We start from the raw sequence: 24,000 nt of genomic DNA, 5'->3' as shown, positions 1-24,000 counted from the left end.
CCTGACTGTGGTGTAGGGGGCGTGTTACCCTGACTGTGGCGTAGGGGGCGTGTTACCCTGACTGTGGTGTAGGGGGCGTGTTACCCTGACTGTGGTGTAGGAGGCGTGTTACCCTGACTGTGGCGTAGGGGGCGTGTTACCCTGACTGTGGTATAGGGGGCGTGTTACCCTGACTGTGGTATAGGGGGCGTGTTACCCTGACTGTGGTGTAGGGGGCGTGTTACCCTGACTGTGGTGTAGGAGGCGTGTTACCCTGACTGTGGTATAGGGGGCGTGTTACCCTGACTGTGGTGTAGGGGGCGTGTTACCCTGACTGTGGTATAGGAGGCGTGTTACCCTGACTGTGGTGTAGGAGGCGTGTTACCCTGACTGTGGTGTAGGGGGCGTGTTACCCTGACTGTGGTGTAGGGGGCGTGTTACCCTGACTGTGGTATAGGGGGCGTGTTACCCTGACTGTGGTGTAGGGGGCGTGTTACCCTGACCGTGGCGTAGGGGGCGTGTTACCCTGACTGTGGTATAGGGGGCGTGTTACCCTGACTGTGGTATAGGGGGCGTGTTACCCTGACTGTGGTGTAGGGGGCGTGTTACCCTGACTGTGGTGTAGGAGGCGTGTTACCCTGACTGTGGTATAGGGGGCGTGTTACCCTGACTGTGGTGTAGGAGGCGTGTTACCCTGACTGTGGTATAGGGGGCGTGTTACCCTGACTGTGGCGTAGGGGGCGTGTTACCCTGACCGTGGCGTAGGGGGCGTGTTACCCTGACCGTGGCGTAGGGGGCGTGTTACCCTGACCGTGGTATAGGGGGCGTCTTACCCTGACTGTGGTGTAGGGGGCGTGTTACCCTGACTGTGGTATAGGGGGCGTCTTACCGTGGCGGTGACGAGGGCGGAGACTCCTCCCGCTTTGACGGCGCCGGCGATGGAGGCGATGAGGACCAGGACGGTGCCCACACAGTAATGGAAGAACTCCTGAAACACCAGGGAGCTACAGTTAGACCCCGTGCGGCGCCACCTGCTGGGCGACTGCGGAAGCGCCTGCTTTAGTCTCATTTACTCGTCTGTAAACGTAAACCGGACTCATCAGGAAACTTTACACCAAAACTTTTAAATAAACTGAAAGAAAGTCATGAACATTTAATGACCGTAGTTTTTGTGTTTCTGTTGAACTGATGGAGAAATTAGAGCAAATACAAAGATTTAAGCCTGAAATCAACAGGTTCAAGGCTTTTTAAGGACGTTTAAGGAATGAGCGAAGGTCCTTTGCGTGATCTGTAAGGTCTTTAAGGTCTTTAAGGTCCTGAAAGATCTTTAAGGTCCTTTGGGTGGCCTGTAAGGTCTTTAAGGTCTTTAAGGTCTTTAAGGTCTTTAAGGTCCTGTAAGGTCTTTAAGGTCTTTAAGGTCTTTGAGGTCTTTAAGGTCTTTAAGGTCTTTAAGGTCCTGTAAGGTCTTTAAGGTCCTGAAAGATCCTTGACCGTTGTCTTTGTAGTTTTTTCCACATTTTACTTCGCTTTTTTTGTCACTTTTTCAATCCCCCCCAAAAAGTAATGAATAAATAAAAAAAATAATAGAATTTTAAAAAAGAAATGTACTTCAAGAAAAGAAAAAAAACAAATTGATAATAATTGTTTGATTGACTTTAAAGTGGGGCCTGGAAAATCGTCCCGTTAACGAATTGCGTAACAACTGCAAGACCTTCATCCCCTCAGACTGAACAAGACAAAGCAACAACAATAACACATTTACAAAACACACAATAATCCCTTTACAAAACACACAATAATCCCAGTATTTACATCACTTTACCTGCGTCACCTGCACCATGATGTAAACCTGTTTACTTTTATACTTTTATTAGGACCAGGCCTCACAGACGGCGATTACTCAGGCGATTTAAGGCTTTTCATAATGACTATAATTAATCCGGATTAATTTAATTTCACATTTGCGATGAATGAGTTACTTTTTAATCGGTTCCTGCTTTACTTTGTTTTCACAGTGTTGCTCTTTGCTCTCACTGCAGAGTCAGATCTAACCTGCCGCTTCCTTCCTGTTTCACTCACAGCTCACACACATCCTGTAAGAACTGCAACAGAGCAGACCACAGAGCGGGGCAAAGGTCAGACCTAACCAGGACCGAGACCAGACCGAGACCAGACCAAAACCAGACCAAAACCAGACCAAAACCAGGACCACGACCAGACCAAACCCCAGCTCACACACATCCTGTAAGAACTGAAACAGAGCAGACCACAGAGCAGGGCAAAGGTCAGACCTAACCAGGACCGAGACCAGACCGAGACCAGACCAAAACCAGACCAAAACCAGGACCACGACCAGACCAAAACCAGGACCACGACAAGACCAAAACCAGACCAAAACCTAAACCGAACACCAGACCGAGACCAGGACCAAACCCCAGGACCAAACCCCAGACCAAACACATCCTGTAAGAACTGCAACAGAGCAGACCACAGAGCGGGGCAAAGGTCAGACCCAACCAGGACCACGACCAGACCAAAACCAGACCAAAACCCAGGACCAAAACCAGACCAAAACCAGACCAAAACCAGACCAAAACCAGACCAAAACCAGACCAAAACCAGACCAAAACCAGGACAAAAACCTAAACCAAACCCCAGACCAAACACATCCTGTAAGAACTGCAACAAAGCAGACCACAGAGAAGGGCAAAGGTCAGACCCAACCAGGACCACGACCAGACCGAGACCAGACCACGACCAGACCAAAACCAGACCCAACCAGACCAAAACCTAAACCGAACACCAGACCGAGACCAGGACCAAACCCCAGACCAAACACATCCTGTAAGAACTGCAACAAAGCAGACCACAGAGCGGAGCAAAGGTCAGACCTAACCAGGACCACGACCAGGACCACGACCAGACCACGACCAGACCAAAACCAGACCAAAACCAGACCAAAACCAGACCACGACCAGACCAAAACCAGACCAAAACCCAGGACCAAAACCTAAACCGAACACCAGACCAAACACATCCTGTAAGAACTGCAACAGAGCAGACCACAGAGCGGGGCAAAGGTCAGACCCAACCTGGACCAAAACCAGACCAAAACCAGACCAAAACCAGACCAAAACCAGACCAAAACCAGACCAAAACCAGACCAAAACCAGACCACGACCAGACCAAAACCAGACCAAAACCAGACCAAAACCAGACCAAAACCAGGTCCAAACCAGACCAAAACTAGACCAAACCCAGACCAAAACTAGACCAAAAACAAACCAAAACCAGGTCCAAACCAGACCAAAACCTAAACCGAACACCAGACCAAAACCAGACCAAAACCAGACCAAAACCAGACCAAAACCAGACCAAAACCAGACCAAAACCAGACCAAAACCAGACCAAAACCAGACCAAAAACAAACCAAAAACAAACCAAACCCAAGTCCAAACCAGACCAAAACCAGACCAAAACCAGACCAAAAACAGATCAAAACTAGGTCCAAACTAGACCAAAACTAGACCAAAAACAAACCAAAACCAGACCAAAACCAGACCAAAACTAGACCAAAAACAAACCAAAAACAGATCAAAACCAGACCAAAACCAGACCAAAAACAGACCAAAACCAGGTCCAAACTAGACCAAAACTAGACCAAAAACAGACCAAAACTAGACCAAAAACAAACCAAAACCAGGTCCAAACCAGACCAAAACAAGGACCAAAACCAGACCAAAACCAGACCAAAACCAGACCAAAACCAGACCAAAACCAGACCAAAACCAGGTCCAAACCAGACCAAAACTAGACCAAACCAGACCAAAACCAGGTCCAAACCAGACCAAAACTAGACCAAAAACAGACCAAAACCAGGTCCAAACTAGACCAAAACTAGACCAAAAACAGACCAAAACTAGACCAAAAACAAACCAAAACCAGACCAAAACCAGACCAAAACCAGACCAAAACCAGACCAAAACCAGGTCCAAACCAGACCAAAACTAGACCGAAACCAGACCAAAACTAGACCAAAACCAGACCAAAACCAGACCAAAACTAGACCAAAAACAAACCAAAACCAGACCAAAACCAGACCAAAACTAGACCAAAAACAAACCAAAACCAGACCAAAACCAGACCAAAACTAGACCAAAACTAGACCAAAACTAGACCAAAACTAGACCAAAACTAGACCAAAACCAGACCAAAACTAGACCAAAACTAGACCAAAACTAGACCAAAACTAGACCAAAACTAGACCAAAACCAGGACCAAAACCAGACCAAAACCAGACCAAAACTAGACCAAACCAGACCAAAACCAGACCAAAACCAGACCAAAACCAGACCAAAACTAGACCAAAACCAGACCAAAAACAGACCAAAACTAGACCAAAACCAGACCAAAACCAGACCAAAACCAGACCAAGACCAGACCAAAACCAGACCAAAACCAGACCAAAAACAGACCAAAACCAGACCAAAAACAGACCAAAACCAGACCAAAACTAGACCAAAACTAGACCAAAACCAGACCAAAACCAGACCAAACCCAGACCAAAACCAGACCAAAACCAGACCAAAACCAGACCAAAACCAGACCAAAAACAGACCAAAACCAGACCAAAACCAGACCAAAACCAGACCAAAACCTGGACCACGACCAGACCAAAACCAGACCAAAACCAGACCAAAACCAGACCAAAACCAGACCAAAACCAGACCAAAACCAGACCAAAACCAGACCAAAACCAGACCAAAACTAGACCAAAAACAGACCAAAACCAGACCAAAACCAGACCAAAACCAGACCAAAACCAGACCAAAACCAGACCAAACCAGGACCACAACCAGACCAAAACCAGACCAAAACCAGACCAAAACCAGACCAAACCAGGACCAAAACCAGACCAAAACCAGGACCAAAAACAGACCAAAACCAGACCAAAACCAGACCAAAACCAGACCAAAACCAGACCAAAACCAGACCAAAACTAGACCAAAACCAGACCAAAACTAGACCAAAACCAGACCAAAACCAGACCAAAACCAGACCAAAACCAGACCAAAACCAGACCAAAACCAGACCAAAACTAGACCAAAACCAGACCAAAACCAGACCAAAACCAGACCAAAACTAGACCCAACCCAGACCAAAACCAGACCAAAACTAGACCAAACCAGGACCACGACCAGACAAAAACCAGACCAAAACCAGACCTAAACCAGACCAAAACCAGACCAAAAACAGACCAAAAACAGACCAAAACCAGACCAAAACCAGACCAAAACCAGACCAAAACCAGACCAAAACCAGACCAAAACCAGACCAAAACCTAAACCGAACACCAGACCAAACACATCCTGTAAGAACTGAAACAAAGCAGACCACAGAGCGGGGCAAAGGTCAGACCCAACCAGGACCGAGACCAGACCAAAACCAGACATAAACCAGACCAAAACCAGACCAAAACCAGACCAAAACCAGACCAAAACCAGACCAAAACCAGACCAAAACCAGACCAAAACCAGACCAAAACCTAAACCGAACACCAGACCAAACACATCCTGTAAGAACTGAAACAAAGCAGACCACAGAGCGGGGCAAAGGTCAGACCCAACCAGGACCAAAACCAGACCAAAACCAGACCAAAACCAGACCAAAACCAGACCAAAACCAGACCTAAACCAGACCAAAACCAGACCAAAACCAGACCAAACCCAGACCAAAACCAGACCAAAACCAGACCAAAACCAGACCAAAACCAGACCAAAACCAGACCTAAACCAGACCAAAACCAGACCAAAACCAGACCAAAACCAGACCTAAACCAGACCAAAACCAGACCTAAACCAGACCTAAACCAGACCTAAACCAGACCAAAACCCGACCAAAACCAGACCAAAACCAGACCAAAACCAGACCAAAACCAGACCAAAACCAGACCAAAACACGACCAAAAATAGACCAAAACCAGACCAAAACCAGACCAAACCCAGACCAAAACCAGACCAAAACCAGACCAAAACCAGACCAAAACCAGACCAAAACCAGACCCAACCTGGACCAAAACCAGACCGAAACCAGACCAAAACCAGACCAAAACCAGACCAAAACCAAACCAAAACCAGACCAAAACCAGACCAAACCAAGGACCAAAACCAGACCAAAACCAGACCAAACCCAGACCAAGACCAGACCAAAACCAGACCAAAACCAGACCAAAACCAGACCAAGAACAGACCAAGAACAGACCAAACCCAGACCAAAACCAGACCAAAACCAGACCAAAACCAGACCAAAACCAGACCAAAACCAGACCAAAACCAGGACCAAAACCAGGACCAAAACCAGACCAAGAACAGACCAAAATCAGACCAAAAACAGACCAAAACCAGGACCAAAACCAGACCAAAACCAGACCAAACCCAGACCAAACCCAGACCAAAACCAGACCAAAACCAGACCAAAACCAGACCAAAACCAGACCAAAAATAGACCAAAACCCGACCAAAACCCGACCAAAACACGACCAAAAATAGACCAAACCCAGACCAAAACCAGACCAAAACCAGACCAAAATCAGACCAAAACCAGACCAAAACCAGACCAAAACCAGACCAAAACCAGACCAAAACCAGACCAAAACCAGACCAAAACCCGACCAAAATCAGACCAAAACCAGACCAAAACCAGACCCAACCTGGACCAAAACCAGACCAAAACCAGACCTAAACCAGACCTAAACCAGACCTAAACCAGACCTAAACCAGACCAAAACCCGACCAAAACCAGACCAAAACCAGACCAAAACCAGACCAAAACCAGACCAAAACCAAACCAAAACCAGACCAAAACCAGACCAAAACCTGGACCAAAACCAGACCAAAACCAGACCAAAACCAGACCAAAACCAGACCTAAACCAGACCAAACCCAGACCAAACGTTGACCTAACTGTGGAGAACATCTGGAAACATCTGGACGGTTCATGACCTAATGTTTGGGGCTGTCCGTGTGGGTGCAGTACCGGCGCTCACCGTCAGGGGGCAGTTGATGCAGGGCGTCCTGGTGTTCAGGCTGAAGATGTGGATGAAGAAGAAGACGAGCAGCGCCACGAAGAACCACAGCGCCACCACCTCGAAGAACTGGAACGCGTACCAGCTGGGCCACCCGCGGGAGAGATGTATGCAGAGGAAACAGACCAGGAGCGCCACCTACAGGAGGAGACGTTAGCAACACGTCAGAGTCTGAGGAAAGAAACCAGGAGAGCCACCTACAGGGAGAGACGTTAGCAACACGTCAGAGCCTGAGGAACAAACCAGGAGAGCCACCTACAGGAGGAGAGACGTTAGCAACACGTCAGAGTCTGAGGAACAAACCAGGAGAGCCACCTACAGGAGGAGACGTTAGCAACACGTCAGAGCCCAGAAACCAGGAGCGCCACCTGCAGGAGGAGAGACGTTAGCAACACGTCAGAGCCTGAGGAACAAACCAGGAGAGCCACCTACAGGAGGAGACGTTAGCAACACGTCAGAGCCTGAGGAACAAACCAGGAGAGCCACCTACAGGAGGAGAGACGTTAGCAACACGTCAGAGTCTGAGGAACAAACCAGGAGAGCCACCTACAGGAGGAGAGACGTTAGCAACACGTCAGAGCCTGAGGAACAAACCAGGAGAGCCACCTACAGGAGGAGAGACGTTAGCAACACGTCAGAGTCTGAGGAACAAACCAGGAGAGCCACCTACAGGAGGAGACGTTAGCAACACGTCAGAGCCTGAGGAACAAACCAGGAGAGCCACCTACAGGAGGAGAGACGTTAGCAACACGTCAGAGTCTGAGGAACAAACCAGGAGAGCCACCTACAGGAGGAGACGTTAGCAACACGTCAGAGCCTGAGGAACAAACCAGGAGAGCCACCTACAGGAGGAGACGTTAGCAACACGTCAGAGCCTGAGGAACAAACCAGGAGAGCCACCTACAGGAGGAGACGTTAGCAACACGTCAGAGCCTGAGGAACAAACCAGGAGAGCCACCTACAGGGAGAGACGTTAGCAACACGTCAGAGTCTGAGGAACAAACCAGGAGAGCCACCTACAGGAGGAGAGACGTTAGCAACACGTCAGAGTCTGAGGAACAAACCAGGAGAGCCACCTGCAGGAGGAGACGTTAGCAACACGTCAGAGCCTGAGGAACAAACCAGGAGAGCCACCTACAGGAGGAGACGTTAGCAACACGTCAGAGCCTGAGGAACAAACCAGGAGAGCCACCTACAGGAGGAGAGACGTTAGCAACACGTCAGAGTCTGAGGAACAAACCAGGAGAGCCACCTACAGGAGGAGACGTTAGCAACACGTCAGAGTCTGAGGAACAAACCAGGAGAGCCACCTACAGGAGGAGAGACGTTAGCAACACGTCAGAGTCTGAGGAACAAACCAGGAGAGCCACCTACAGGGAGAGACGTTAGCAACACGTCAGAGTCTGAGGAACAAACCAGGAGAGCCACCTACAGGAGGAGACGTTAGCAACACGTCAGAGCCTGAGGAACAAACCAGGAGAGCCACCTACAGGAGGAGAGACGTTAGCAACACGTCAGAGCCTGAGGAACAAACCAGGAGAGCCACCTACAGGAGGAGAGACGTTAGCAACACGTCAGAGCCTGAGGAACAAACCAGGAGAGCCACCTACAGGAGGAGACGTTAGCAACACGTCAGAGTCTGAGGAACAAACCAGGAGAGCCACCTACAGGAGGAGACGTTAGCAACACGTCAGAGCCTGAGGAACAAACCAGGAGAGCCACCTACAGGAGGAGAGACGTTAGCAACACGTCAGAGCCTGAGGAACAAACCAGGAGAGCCACCTACAGGGAGAGACGTTAGCAACACGTCAGAGCCTGAGGAACAAACCAGGAGAGCCACCTACAGGAGGAGACGTTAGCAACACGTCAGAGTCTGAGGAACAAACCAGGAGAGCCACCTACAGGAGGAGAGACGTTAGCAACACGTCAGAGTCTGAGGAACAAACCAGGAGAGCCACCTACAGGAGGAGACGTTAGCAACACGTCAGAGTCTGAGGAACAAACCAGGAGAGCCACCTACAGGAGGAGAGACGTTAGCAACACGTCAGAGTCTGAGGAACAAACCAGGAGAGCCACCTACAGGAGGAGAGACGTTAGCAACACGTCAGAGTCTGAGGAACAAACCAGGAGAGCCACCTACAGGAGGAGACGTTAGCAACACGTCAGAGTCTGAGGAACAAACCAGGAGAGCCACCTACAGGAGGAGACGTTAGCAACACGTCAGAGCCTGAGGAACAAACCAGGAGAGCCACCTACAGGGAGAGACGTTAGCAACACGTCAGAGCCTGAGGAACAAACCAGGAGAGCCACCTACAGGAGGAGAGACGTTAGCAACACGTCAGAGTCTGAGGAACAAACCAGGAGAGCCACCTACAGGGAGAGACGTTAGCAACACGTCAGAGCCTGAGGAACAAACCAGGAGAGCCACCTACAGGAGGAGAGACGTTAGCAACACGTCAGAGTCTGAGGAACAAACCAGGAGAGCCACCTACAGGAGGAGAGACGTTAGCAACACGTCAGAGCCTGAGGAACAAACCAGGAGAGCCACCTACAGGAGGAGACGTTAGCAACACGTCAGAGTCTGAGGAACAAACCAGGAGAGCCACCTACAGGGAGAGACGTTAGCAACACGTCAGAGTCTGAGGAACAAACCAGGAGAGCCACCTACAGGGAGAGACGTTAGCAACACGTCAGAGCCTGAGGAACAAACCAGGAGAGCCACCTACAGGGAGAGACGTTAGCAACATGTCAGAGTCTGAGGAAACAAACCAGGAGAGCCACCTACAGGAGGAGAGACGTTAGCAACACGTCAGAGTCTGAGGAACAAACCAGGAGAGCCACCTACAGGAGGAGACGTTAGCAACACGTCAGAGCCTGAGGAACAAACCAGGAGAGCCACCTACAGGAGGAGACGTTAGCAACACGTCAGAGTCTGAGGAACAAACCAGGAGAGCCACCTACAGGAGGAGAGACGTTAGCAACACGTCAGAGTCTGAGGAACAAACCAGGAGAGCCACCTACAGGGAGAGACGTTAGCAACACGTCAGAGCCTGAGGAACAAACCAGGAGAGCCACCTACAGGAGGAGACGTTAGCAACACGTCAGAGCCTGAGGAACAAACCAGGAGAGCCACCTACAGGAGGAGACGTTAGCAACACGTCAGAGTCTGAGGAACAAACCAGGAGAGCCACCTACAGGGAGAGACGTTAGCAACACGTCAGAGCCTGAGGAACAAACCAGGAGAGCCACCTACAGGAGGAGACGTTAGCAACACGTCAGAGCCTGAGGAACAAACCAGGAGAGCCACCTACAGGGAGAGACGTTAGCAACACGTCAGAGCCTGAGGAACAAACCAGGAGAGCCACCTACAGGAGGAGAGACGTTAGCAACACGTCAGAGTCTGAGGAACAAACCAGGAGAGCCACCTACAGGGAGAGACGTTAGCAACACGTCAGAGCCTGAGGAACAAACCAGGAGAGCCACCTACAGGAGGAGACGTTAGCAACACGTCAGAGTCTGAGGAAACAAACCAGGAGAGCCACCTACAGGGAGAGACGTTAGCAACACGTCAGAGCCTGAGGAACAAACCAGGAGAGCCACCTACAGGGAGAGACGTTAGCAACACGTCAGAGCCTGAGAAACAAACCAGGAGCGCCACCTACAGGAGGAGAGACGTTAGCAACACGTCAGAGCCTGAGGAACAAACCAGGAGAGCCACCTACAGGAGGAGACGTTAGCAACACGTCAGAGTCTGAGGAACAAACCAGGAGAGCCACCTACAGGGAGAGACGTTAGCAACACGTCAGAGTCTGAGGAAACAAACCAGGAGAGCCACCTACAGGGAGAGACGTTAGCAACACGTCAGAGCCTGAGGAACAAACCAGGAGCGCCACCTACAGGAGGAGAGACGTTAGCAACACGTCAGAGCCTGAGGAACAAACCAGGAGCGCCACCTACAGGAGGAGACGTTAGCAACACGTCAGAGTCTGAGGAACAAACCAGGAGAGCCACCTACAGGAGGAGAGACGTTAGCAACACGTCAGAGCCTGAGGAACAAACCAGGAGAGCCACCTACAGGAGGAGAGACGTTAGCAACACGTCAGAGCCTGAGGAACAAACCAGGAGAGCCACCTACAGGAGGAGACGTTAGCAACATGTCAGAGCCTGAGGAAACAAACCAGGAGAGCCACCTACAGGAGGAGACGTTAGCAACACGTCAGAGTCTGAGGAACAAACCAGGAGAGCCACCTACAGGAGGAGACGTTAGCAACACGTCAGAGCCTGAGGAACAAACCAGGAGAGCCACCTACAGGAGGAGACGTTAGCAACACGTCAGAGTCTGAGGAACAAACCAGGAGAGCCACCTACAGGAGGAGAGACGTTAGCAACACGTCAGAGCCTGAGGAAACAAACCAGGAGAGCCACCTACAGGAGGAGACGTTAGCAACACGTCAGAGTCTGAGGAACAAACCAGGAGAGCCACCTACAGGAGGAGACGTTAGCAACACGTCAGAGTCTGAGGAACAAACCAGGAGAGCCACCTACAGGAGGAGACGTTAGCAACACGTCAGAGCCTGAGGAAACAAACCAGGAGAGCCACCTACAGGAGGAGACGTTAGCAACATGTCAGAGCCTGAGGAACAAACCAGGAGAGCCACCTACAGGAGGAGAGACGTTAGCAACACGTCAGAGCCTGAGGAACAAACCAGGAGCGCCACCTGCAGGAGGAGAGACGTTAGCAACATGTCAGAGCCTGAGGAACAAACCAGGAGAGCCACCTACAGGAGGAGACGTTAGCAACACGTCAGAGTCTGAGGAACAAACCAGGAGAGCCACCTACAGGAGGAGAGACGTTAGCAACACGTCAGAGTCTGAGGAACAAACCAGGAGAGCCACCTACAGGAGGAGAGACGTTAGCAACACGTCAGAGCCTGAGGAACAAACCAGGAGAGCCACCTACAGGAGGAGACGTTAGCAACACGTCAGAGTCTGAGGAAACAAACCAGGAGAGCCACCTACAGGAGGAGAGACGTTAGCAACACGTCAGAGTCTGAGGAACAAACCAGGAGAGCCACCTACAGGGAGAGACGTTAGCAACACGTCAGAGCCTGAGGAACAAACCAGGAGAGCCACCTACAGGAGGAGACGTTAGCAACACGTCAGAGCCTGAGGAACAAACCAGGAGAGCCACCTACAGGGAGAGACGTTAGCAACACGTCAGAGCCTGAGGAACAAACCAGGAGAGCCACCTACAGGAGGAGACGTTAGCAACACGTCAGAGCCTGAGGAACAAACCAGGAGAGCCACCTACAGGAGGAGAGACGTTAGCAACACGTCAGAGCCTGAGGAACAAACCAGGAGAGCCACCTACAGGAGGAGAGACGTTAGCAACACGTCAGAGCCTGAGGAACAAACCAGGAGAGCCACCTACAGGAGGAGAGACGTTAGCAACACGTCAGAGCCTGAGAAACAAACCAGGAGAGCCACCTACAGGAGGAGACGTTAGCAACACGTCAGAGCCTGAGGAAACAAACCAGGAGAGCCACCTACAGGAGGAGACGTTAGCAACACGTCAGAGTCTGAGGAACAAACCAGGAGAGCCACCTACAGGAGGAGACGTTAGCAACACGTCAGAGTCTGAGGAACAAACCAGGAGAGCCACCTACAGGAGGAGAGACGTTAGCAACACGTCAGAGCCTGAGGAACAAACCAGGAGAGCCACCTACAGGAGGAGACGTTAGCAACACGTCAGAGCCTGAGGAACAAACCAGGAGAGCCACCTACAGGAGGAGAGACGTTAGCAACACGTCAGAGTCTGAGGAACAAACCAGGAGAGCCACCTACAGGAGGAGAGACGTTAGCAACACGTCAGAGCCTGAGGAACAAACCAGGAGAGCCACCTACAGGAGGAGAGACGTTAGCAACACGTCAGAGCCTGAGGAACAAACCAGGAGAGCCACCTACAGGAGGAGACGTTAGCAACACGTCAGAGTCTGAGGAACAAACCAGGAGAGCCACCTACAGGAGGAGAGACGTTAGCAACACGTCAGAGCCTGAGGAACAAACCAGGAGAGCCACCTACAGGAGGAGAGACGTTAGCAACACGTCAGAGTCTGAGGAACAAACCAGGAGAGCCACCTACAGGGAGAGACGTTAGCAACACGTCAGAGCCTGAGGAACAAACCAGGAGAGCCACCTACAGGAGGAGAGACGTTAGCAACACGTCAGAGCCTGAGGAACAAACCAGGAGAGCCACCTACAGGAGGAGAGACGTTAGCAACACGTCAGAGCCTGAGGAACAAACCAGGAGAGCCACCTACAGGGAGAGACGTTAGCAACACGTCAGAGTCTGAGGAACAAACCAGGAGAGCCACCTACAGGGAGAGACGTTAGCAACACGTCAGAGCCTGAGGAACAAACCAGGAGAGCCACCTACAGGAGGAGACGTTAGCAACACGTCAGAGCCTGAGGAACAAACCAGGAGAGCCACCTACAGGGAGAGACGTTAGCAACACGTCAGAGCCTGAGGAACAAACCAGGAGAGCCACCTACAGGGAGAGACGTTAGCAACACGTCAGAGCCTGAGGAACAAACCAGGAGAGCCACCTACAGGAGGAGACGTTAGCAACACGTCAGAGCCTGAGGAACAAACCAGGAGAGCCACCTACAGGGAGAGACGTTAGCAACACGTCAGAGTCTGAGGAACAAACCAGGAGAGCCACCTACAGGAGGAGAGACGTTAGCAACACGTCAGAGCCTGAGGAACAAACCAGGAGAGCCACCTACAGGGAGAGACGTTAGCAACACGTCAGAGCCTGAGGAACAAACCAGGAGAGCCACCTACAGGAGGAGAGACGTTAGCAACACGTCAGAGTCTGAGGAACAAACCAGGAGAGCCACCTACAGGAGGAGACGTTAGCAACACGTCAGAGCCTGAGGAACAAACCAGGAGAGCCACCTACAGGAGGAGACGTTAGCAACACGTCAGAGCCTGAGGAACAAACCAGGAGAGCCACCTACAGGAGGAGAGACGTTAGCAACACGTCAGAGCCTGAGGAACAAACCAGGAGAGCCACCTACAGGAGGAGAGACGTTAGCAACACGTCAGAGTCTGAGGAAACAAACCAGGAGAGCCACCTACAGGAGGAGAGACGTTAGCAACACGTCAGAGTCTGAGGAACAAACCAGGAGAGCCACCTACAGGAGGAGAGACGTTAGCAACACGTCAGAGTCTGAGGAACAAACCAGGAGAGCCACCTACAGGAGGAGACGTTAGCAACATGTCAGAGTCTGAGGAAACAAACCAGGAGAGCCACCTACAGGAGGAGAGACGTTAGCAACACGTCAGAGCCTGAGGAACAAACCAGGAGAGCCACCTACAGGAGGAGACGTTAGCAACACGTCAGAGCCTGAGGAACAAACCAGGAGAGCCACCTACAGGAGGAGAGACGTTAGCAACACGTCAGAGTCTGAGGAACAAACCAGGAGAGCCACCTACAGGGAGAGACGTTAGCAACTCGTCAGAGCCTGAGGAACAAACCAGGAGAGCCACCTACAGGAGGAGACGTTAGCAACACGTCAGAGCCTGAGGAACAAACCAGGAGAGCCACCTACAGGAGGAGACGTTAGCAACACGTCAGAGCCTGAGGAACAAACCAGGAGAGCCACCTACAGGAGGAGACGTTAGCAACACGTCAGAGCCTGAGGAACAAACCAGGAGAGCCACCTACAGGAGGAGAGACGTTAGCAACACGTCAGAGCCTGAGGAAACAAACCAGGAGAGCCACCTACAGGGAGAGACGTTAGCAACACGTCAGAGCCTGAGGAACAAACCAGGAGAGCCACCTACAGGGAGAGACGTTAGCAACACGTCAGAGTCTGAGGAACAAACCAGGAGAGCCACCTACAGGAGGAGACGTTAGCAACACGTCAGAGCCTGAGGAACAAACCAGGAGAGCCACCTACAGGAGGAGAGACGTTAGCAACATGTCAGAGCCTGAGGAACAAACCAGGAGAGCCACCTACAGGAGGAGAGACGTTAGCAACACGTCAGAGTCTGAGGAACAAACCAGGAGAGCCACCTACAGGGAGAGACGTTAGCAACACGTCAGAGTCAGAGGAAACAAACCAGGAGAGCCACCTACAGGAGGAGAGACGTTAGCAACACGTCAGAGCCTGAGGAACAAACCAGGAGAGCCACCTACAGGAGGAGAGACGTTAGCAACACGTCAGAGCCTGAGGAACAAACCAGGAGAGCCACCTACAGGAGGAGAGACGTTAGCAACACGTCAGAGTCTGAGGAACAAACCAGGAGAGCCACCTACAGGAGGAGACGTTAGCAACACGTCAGAGCCTGAGGAACAAACCAGGAGAGCCACCTACAGGAGGAGACGTTAGCAACACGTCAGAGTCTGAGGAACAAACCAGGAGAGCCACCTACAGGAGGAGAGACGTTAGCAACACGTCAGAGCCTGAAGAACAAACCAGGAGAGCCACCTACAGGGAGAGACGTTAGCAACACGTCAGAGCCTGAGGAACAAACCAGGAGAGCCACCTACAGGAGGAGACGTTAGCAACACGTCAGAGCCTGAGGAACAAACCAGGAGAGCCACCTACAGGAGGAGACGTTAGCAACACGTCAGAGCCTGAGGAACAAACCAGGAGAGCCACCTACAGGAGGAGAGACGTTAGCAACACGTCAGAGCCTGAGGAACAAACCAGGAGAGCCACCTACAGGGAGAGACGTTAGCAACACGTCAGAGCCTGAGGAACAAACCAGGAGAGCCACCTACAGGAGGAGACGTTAGCAACACGTCAGAGCCCAGAAACCAGGAGAGCCACCTACAGGGAGAGTTTATATTGTTCATGTTTTAGTTGCAGATCATCTGGAACTAAAGTGTGAAATAAACACAAAGGTTCAAAACAAACTCAGGACTTTTCTGTGTGAAGAGTCTGGGCCAAACGCCGCGGCCCACTTTCCCCACACACCAGGCCGGCCCAGGGCGGCAGGGCTTTAGCACAGTGGTTAGCGCTCTTGCTTCACAGCTAGAAGGTCCGGGTTCGAGTCCCACCTGGACGGGGCCTTTCTGTGTGGAGTTTGCATGTTCTCCCCGTGTCTGCGTAGGTTTCCTCCGGGCACTCCGGTTTCCCCTCCCACTAAAAACATGTACAATAGGCCAGGATGAATGATGTGAGTGAGTGAATGTATGGTGGTGTCAGAGGGTCCGTTGGCGCAGACGTGTGTAGTCACGAAAGCGCCTCTGTCAGTCTCCCCCAGGGGAAACTGAAGCTACAAACATAGTTTACACAGAGTGTGGAGTGAATGTACAACTGTCTCATGTAAAGCGCTTTGTGACCATGTCTGTGAAAGGAGCTGTGTAAATAAAGATCTTCCTCTTCTTCTTCAGGTTTAGTCCTGGTTTAGACCCGGTTTAGTCCTGGTTTAGACCCGGTTTAGTCCTGGTTTAGACCCGGTTTAGTCCTGGTTTAGTCCCGGTTTAGTCCCGGTTTAGCCCGGGTGGGCCTCACTAGGGCTGAAACGACTAACTGATTTCTGAAATAGTCGACAACTATTTCAGTAATCGATTAATCGTTTTCTGGTTCACACAGACTAAAATGGAGCAAATTGACATAAAAAATGTCGTTTATTTGATGAAAACCTGCTGTGATTTCATATTCAGGGTCTGTCGTGTTTTGTACAGTGTAATTTTCATTAATAGAACCTTCAACAAACATTTCCCTGTAGTTTCCTCCATCAGCACATCCTCAAACACTTAAGCTCTAATGTGATGAAAAAGATTTTCCTACAACATTCAGCCAAGTGATTAATCGATTAATCGTAAAAATAATCAATAGATTCATCAATTACAAAATAATCGTTAGTTGCCGCCCTGGTCCTCACCAGCTGTCCCGGGATGGTCCATGTTAAGTCCTGGTTAAGTCCTGGTTAAGTCCTGGTTCAGTCTCGGTATAGTCCTGGTTTAGTCCGGGGGGGTCCTCTTAGTCCGGGGGGGTCCATGTGTAGTCCTGGTTAAGTCCTGGTTAAGTCCTGGTTTAGTCCCGGTTTAGTCCTGGTTTAGTCCCAGTATAGTCCTGGTTTAGTCCGGGGGGGTCCTCTTAGTCCGGGGGGGGGGGGGGGGTCCTCACCAGCTGGCCGGTCTGCAGCAGTCCCGGGATGGTGCGCAAATATCCCAGATTCAGGAGACGGTCTGGAGTGCGCGTGCCCGACATGCTCGTGCTCACTCCCGCGTGCGACATTTTCAACACAGACTTCTTCCACACGTGCACACGCGCCGCACACACGCACAGGAGGCAGGGGACGCGCGGGGACAGACCGGGGACAGACCGGGGACAGACCGGGGACAGACCGGGGACAGACCGGGGAGCGAAGGCCCGAGCGCGGGGAGGATGAGGAGCTGCGGCCGCTGTCTCCGTCCGAGCACCGCCCCGACAATCCGCCGCAGAGCCCGGGTAAACACGCACGGTTCCTCCCGGAGCTTCACAATAAAAGCTGAGGAGGCTCCAGGAAAAAATGTCACAAAAATGTCACAAGAAATTGACAAAAAATTGAAGAAAAAATTACAAAAAATGACCAAAAAAGTCACTAAAATCCCTTTTATCACATATCACAGTCAATCACAAATGTAGGACAAGCAGGTGCTGGGCAGCTGTGAGAGGGCAAACATCTTTCGACAGATGCCCACTCAAACCTTGTTTTTTAATGCAATACACAGCATAGGCCTCATCACATATACATCCATACATCCTCTTCTTCCTTTTGTGTGTGTGCTGTGTGTGTGTGTGGGTGTGCGTTGTGTGGTCTGGTGGCCTCGTCGTTGTTTCCATTGCCGCTGTTGTCACCATTGCATCACTGTTGTTTTAGCAAACAATCATTAATAATAATAGTAATAATAATAAATAAATAAAAATGTGTGTAAATGTATGTATATGTGTGTATTGTGTGTATATGTGTGTAAATGTATGTATATGTGTGTATATGTGTATGTATGTGTACATGTAATTGTTGTTGTTTTTTGTTGTTGCTGTTTTTTACATCGGTTAGGCCATCTAGTTTGTAAGTTTTTCTTCAAGAATGGGGTTGGAGTTTATAAGATTTTTTTTTCTTCATCCAACTCCTGTTCTTCTTTTCATGGAATGTATTGTTTGTTTGTTTTTTGTTGGATTGTTGCTTTATTTTAGGTTGCATTACCTTGAAAAAAGAATAAATAAAATGAAAAAAAAAAAAAAAAAAGTTACAAAAATGAGTTGAAAACCCAACAAATAAATGATGGCAAAAAATGTGATGACGTGAGGTAAAAGATCCTCTTGGTTCAGGCGGGAGTTAAGAGGTTAAGGCACTTTTTGGGAGGGAAATTACAGTTACACCTCAGCAAATATACGCTATATAACGCTATATATATATACAGTTCAACATCAACTTCTAACCCCCCCTGTCTGGAGCTTTCGGAATGTGCTGGGAGGGGCTGGGAGGGGCTGAGTGCTTCAACATCTGCAAGACCAGGCAGGTGCGGATCAACTCGTCTAAGCTCCGGTAAGAACATCATGATCCTGCAGGGACAGGTCTGAGCCCCGCCCTCTGGGAGGCGCTATTGCTCCATCAGCTGTGGTCAATGTGAATGACTCTGACCAGGCTTCAGTACCTTTAACCCCTTAACCCCCGCCTGAACCGAGCACATTTTCTCCAGTTTGGCTTTACCCCAATCCAAAAGCTTCTGGGAAAAAGGTGTGAAAATAGCAACAAAACTGAGACGAAAATAATGATGGAAATGTGACAAAAATGTGACAAAAATGTGACAAAAATGTGACAAAAAAAGACAAAAAAAACGTCAAAAAATGTGACAAAAAAAGCAAAAAAAGTAAAAAAAAAATGTGACAAAAAATGACAAAAAAAGAAAAAAAAATGTGACAAAAAAGTAAAAAAAAATGTGACAAAAAATGACAAAAAAGAAAAAAAAATGTGACAAAAAATGTGACAAAAAAAGTAAAAAAAATGACAAAAAAAGACAAAAAATGTGACAAAAAAAGCAAAAAAAGTAAAAAAAAAATGTGACAAAAAATGACAAAAAAAGAAAAAAAAATGTGACAAAAAAGTAAAAAAAAATGTGACAAAAAATGACAAAAAAGAAAAAAAAATGTGACAAAAAATGTGACAAAAAAAGTAAAAAAAAGTTTAAAAAAAGTAAAAAAATGTGACAAAAAATGACAAAAAAGAAAAAAAAATGTGACAAAAAATGTGACAAAAAAAGTAAAAAAAAGTTTAAAAAACGTCAAAAAATGTGACAAAAATGTGACAAAAAAAGACAAAAAAAGTCAAAAAAAACGTCAAAAAATGTGACAAAAAAAGCAAAAAAAGTAAAAAAAAAATGTGACAAAAAATGACAAAAAAAGAAAAAAAAATGTGACAAAAAAGTAAAAAAAAATGTGACAAAAAATGACAAAAAAGAAAAAAAAATGTGACAAAAAATGTGACAAAAAAAGTAAAAAAAATGACAAAAAAAGACAAAAAATGTGACAAAAAAAGCAAAAAAAGTAAAAAAAAAATGTGACAAAAAATGACAAAAAAAGAAAAAAAAATGTGACAAAAAAGTAAAAAAAAATGTGACAAAAAATGACAAAAAAGAAAAAAAAATGTGACAAAAAATGTGACAAAAAAAGTAAAAAAAAGTTTAAAAAAAGTAAAAAAATGTGACAAAAAAAGACAAAAAAAGTCAAAAAAACGTCAAAAAATGTGACAAAAAAGACAAAAAAAATGACAAAAAAAGACAAAAAATGTGACAAAAAAAGCAAAAAAAGTAAAAAAAAAATGTGACAAAAAATGACAAAAAAAGAAAAAAAAATGTGACAAAAAAGTAAAAAAAAATGTGACAAAAAATGACAAAAAAGAAAAAAAAGGTGACAAAAAATGTGACAAAAAAAGTAAAAAAAAGTTTTTAAAAAGTAAAAAAATGTGACAAAAAAAGACAAAAAAAGTCAAAAAAACGTCAAAAAATGTGACAAAAAAGACAAAAAAAATGACAAAAAAAGACAAAAAATGTGACAAAAAAAGGAAAAAAAGTAAAAAAAAAATGTGACAAAAAATGACAAAAAAAGAAAAAAAAATGTGACAAAAAAGTAAAAAAAAATGTGACAAAAAATGACAAAAAAGAAAAAAAAATGTGACAAAAAATGTGACAAAAAAAGTAAAAAAAAGTTTAAAAAAAGTAAAAAAATGTGACAAAAAAATGACAAAAAAAAATGACAAAAAATGACAAAAAAATATGACCAAAAAATGACAGTTGCAGTTTTTGTTGCTTTTTCACATCTTTTTCATCACTTTGTTGCATTTACCAAGAAGCTTTAGATTTGGGTAAAGCCGAACGGTTCAGGCGGGGGTTAAGAGGTTTTGAGAGCTGGTGGGGCTCCTTTTATCTCCCGGACCTGGCAACCCCGCGCGGACACTGTCCAGAGGGGGCGCTGTTTCTCCCTCAGCGCTGGTGATCACCCCAAACAGTTTGAATGGAGCGGAGCCTCTGGAACAAACCTACGGCTGTCTGACCTGCTCCTCCCCGGGCCAGGTAACCCCAACCCCCCCGCTGTGACCCCCCCCCAGAGCCTCACCCCCCTCTCCGGCCCCCAGAACCCTCCAGAACCCCCTCACAAACCCGTCCAAACCCCCCGAGTCCCGCCGCACTAACCCCGCTTAGCATTAGCAACAGTTGGCTCGGGCTAGCGCTCATGCTAACTTGTTTTAAACCACGTTCAGAGGAATAAAAGTCATTGTTTGTTCCGGTGTCTCTGTCCGTAGCGGGTCCGGGCTGCCGCTCCGGGTTCGGTTCGGATGTTTGTCGCCATAATCAGTCTCTACGGGTTATTTAGCAGCCGCGGTTGGAAAAAGCAAACGTACAAGTTTAACAGGATTAGCCGCCGGATGCTAACTGTGGCTAAGCTAACAACAAACCCAAATCTCCGTGTTTTTCTCTGAGATTTGGTTTTGTAAAAGCTCAAAACAAACGGGGCTGATTAATCTGTGAAACCGGGACTTTATCACGATTAAACCTGGAAATAAACCAAGACAAATCCAGGGAATAATCTGTCTCTAAGCGCGGAGTAAAGTCAGTTTAGCTTCTGTCACGGTTAAACTTTAGCCTTTAAATCCACAAAAGATCTGTTACATTCAGTTAAAGTACAAGTCGTAAATCATTCCTTTTTCTCCTCGAAATCAGCTCAAACGAGGCTGAAAAGGAAGTAAATCTGGAGAAACTGAAGCTGAACTTTGACACATTTTAAGTTCCAGGTTTTGTTTGTTTGAGGCTGAGTTTGTGAAAATGTGTCGAATAATAGAGTAAATAATATAATTAGTAATATATTATAGTAAATATGAATGCAAAGTCTGAACCTCTAGCCCCCCGCCTGAACCGAGCACATTTTCTCCAGTTCGGCTTTACCCAAATCTAAAAGCTTCTAGAAAAAGTATCAAATATTAACAAGAAAGGAGAAGAAAACGATCCTGAAAAGTGATGGAAAAACATGTAAAAAGTGACGACAACAACGCGAGGAAAAAGATCCGTTGAGATGAGTTTTGTGGGTCTTTCACAGATCGAAGGTCCCGGGTTCGATTCCCACCTGGACGGGGTCTTCCTGTGTTGCATGTTCTCCCCGTGTCTGCTTTTCCTCTGGGTTCTCCGGTTTCCCCTGCCACTAAAAACATGTACAATAGGCCAGGGAGTGAATGTGTGGAGGTGTCAGACGTGAGCAGTCGCTTCTGTCCGTCTCCCCCAGAGGAAACTGAAGCTACAGACGGAGTTTACTTTACTCAAATCTAAAAGCTCTTTGAGAAATGCCTCCAAATATCAGCGAAAACGTGCCGGAAAAGCAACAATAATGGAACAAAAAAGCAGCAAAGGAGTTGAGCTGGGCCATTTTTACTCCCAAAAATCGGTGAAAAACTTGATTAACGATTTGATTTCATTTCTCCATTTAACCCCTTAACTCCCACCTGAACCGAGCACATTTTCTCCAGTTTGGCTTTACCCCAATCCAAAAGCTTCTGGAAAAAAGCTGTGAAAATAGTAACAAAACTGGAACAATGATGGAAATGTGGCAAAAATGTGACAAAAAATGACAAAAATGTGACAAAAAAGTTACAAAAATTAGTTGAATAAAAAAAAAATCATGGGTGAAATCTAAGCATTTTCCAGAAAAGTAAAAACATAATACAAAAGAGTTCAGTTTTGCTTTTTGGATTTTAATGTTTTAAACGTTCATATCTCGATATCGATACGATACGATGCGATATATCTTACAGCCCTAGTTTGGACTGAGAAATAAAACAACAACAAATCCTGTGGTGAGCTCGGTTCTTCTGCACCGTCTTCATCTAAAAAAAAATATATTTTTAAAATTTGAATCGATTTCACCAACTCGATTTTTTTCCCAGCCCTAAAAGAACAAGAGTGACAAAAACGGCCAGAAAATCAACAATAACACAGTAAAAACAGTAAAAACACAGTAATAACACAGTAATAACAGTAAAAACACAGTAAAAACACAGTAATAACAGTAAAAACACAGTAATAACACAGTAATAACACAGTAAAAACACAGTAAAAACACAGTAAAAACACAGTAATAACAGTAAAAAAACAGTAAAAACACAGTAATAACACAGTAATAACACAGTAATAACAGTAAAAACACAGTAATAACACAGTAATAACAGTAAAAACACAGTAAAAACACAGTAATAACAGTAAAAACACAGTAAAAACACAGTAAAAACACAGTAAAAACACAGTAAAAACACAGTAAAAACACAGTAAAAGCACAGTAATAACAGTAAAAACACAGTAAAAACACAGTAATAACACAGTAATAACAGTAAAAACACAGTAAAAACACAGTAATAACACAGTAATAACAGTAAAAACACAGTAATAACACAGTAATAACAGTAAAAAAACAGTAAAAACACAGTAATAACACAGTAATAACAGTAAAAAAACAGTAAAAACACAGTAATAACACAGTAATAACAGTAAAAACACAGTAATAACAGTAAAAACACAGTAATAACACAGTAATAACACAGTAATAACAGTAAAAACACAGTAATAACACAGTAATAACAGTAAAAACACAGTAAAAACACAGTAATAACACAGTAATAACAGTAAAAAAACAGTAAAAACACAGTAAAAACACAGTAACAGTAAAAACACAGTAATAACACAGTAATAACACAGTAATAACAGTAAAAACACAGTAATAACACAGTAATAACAGTAAAAAAACAGTAAAAACACAGTAAAAACACAGTAATAACACAGTAATAACAGTAAAAACACAGTAAAAACACAGTAATAACACAGTAATAACAGTAAAAACACAGTAAAAACACAGTAATAACACAGTAATAACAGTAAAAACACAGTAATAACACAGTAATAACACAGTAATAACAGTAAAAACACAGTAAAAACACAGTAATAACAGTAAACAGTAAAAACACAGTAATAACAGTAAAAAAACAGTAAAAACACAGTAATAACACAGTAATAACAGTAAAAACACAGTAAAAACACAGTAATAACACAGTAATAACAGTAAAAACACAGTAAAAACACAGTAATAACACAGTAATAACACAGTAATAACACAGTAAAAACACAGTAAAAACACAGTAATAACACAGTAATAACAGTAAAAAAAACAGTAAAAACACAGTAAAAACACAGTAATAACAGTAAAAAAACAGTAAAAACACAGTAATAACAGTAAAAAACCAGTAAAAAAAACAGTAATATCACAGTAAAAACACTGTAAAAACACAGTAAAAACACAGTAAAAACGGAGTAAAAACACAGTAAAAACACTGTAAAACACTGTAAAAACACTGTAAAAACACTGTAAAAACATAGTAATAACACATTAAAAACACA

At 46.3% G+C, this 24,000-nt stretch overlaps 2 protein-coding genes across 2 annotated transcripts in view; one reads left to right on the top strand and one right to left on the bottom strand.

Annotated features, from left to right (window-relative positions):
* LOC306982841 (CKLF-like MARVEL transmembrane domain-containing protein 7) overlaps positions 1 to 17,523 on the bottom strand; it is a 29,443-nt gene extending 11,920 nt beyond the window's left edge. The window contains exons 1-3 of the mRNA XM_079583291.1: positions 17,210 to 17,523; positions 7,025 to 7,201; positions 869 to 967 (exon numbers count right to left, since the gene is read on the bottom strand). Of these exons, the coding sequence (XP_079439417.1) occupies positions 869 to 967; positions 7,025 to 7,201; positions 17,210 to 17,320 (387 nt within the window). The 5' untranslated portion in view covers positions 17,321 to 17,523. The remainder of the gene's footprint in view (positions 1 to 868; positions 968 to 7,024; positions 7,202 to 17,209) is intronic.
* Positions 17,524 to 20,556: 3,033 nt separating this feature from the next.
* LOC306982836 (phosphatidylinositol 4-kinase beta-like) overlaps positions 20,557 to 24,000 on the top strand; it is a gene marked incomplete at its 3' end in the record, with an annotated part of 23,784 nt that continues 20,340 nt past the window's right edge. The window contains exon 1 of the mRNA XM_079583286.1: positions 20,557 to 20,637. The remainder of the gene's footprint in view (positions 20,638 to 24,000) is intronic.

Source organism: Gobius niger (assembly GCF_951799975.1).
Source record: "Gobius niger genome assembly, contig: SCAFFOLD_71, whole genome shotgun sequence".
Classification (NCBI taxonomy): domain Eukaryota; kingdom Metazoa; phylum Chordata; class Actinopteri; order Gobiiformes; family Gobiidae; genus Gobius; species Gobius niger.
This window is presented reverse-complemented; position numbering and strand designations above follow the sequence as displayed.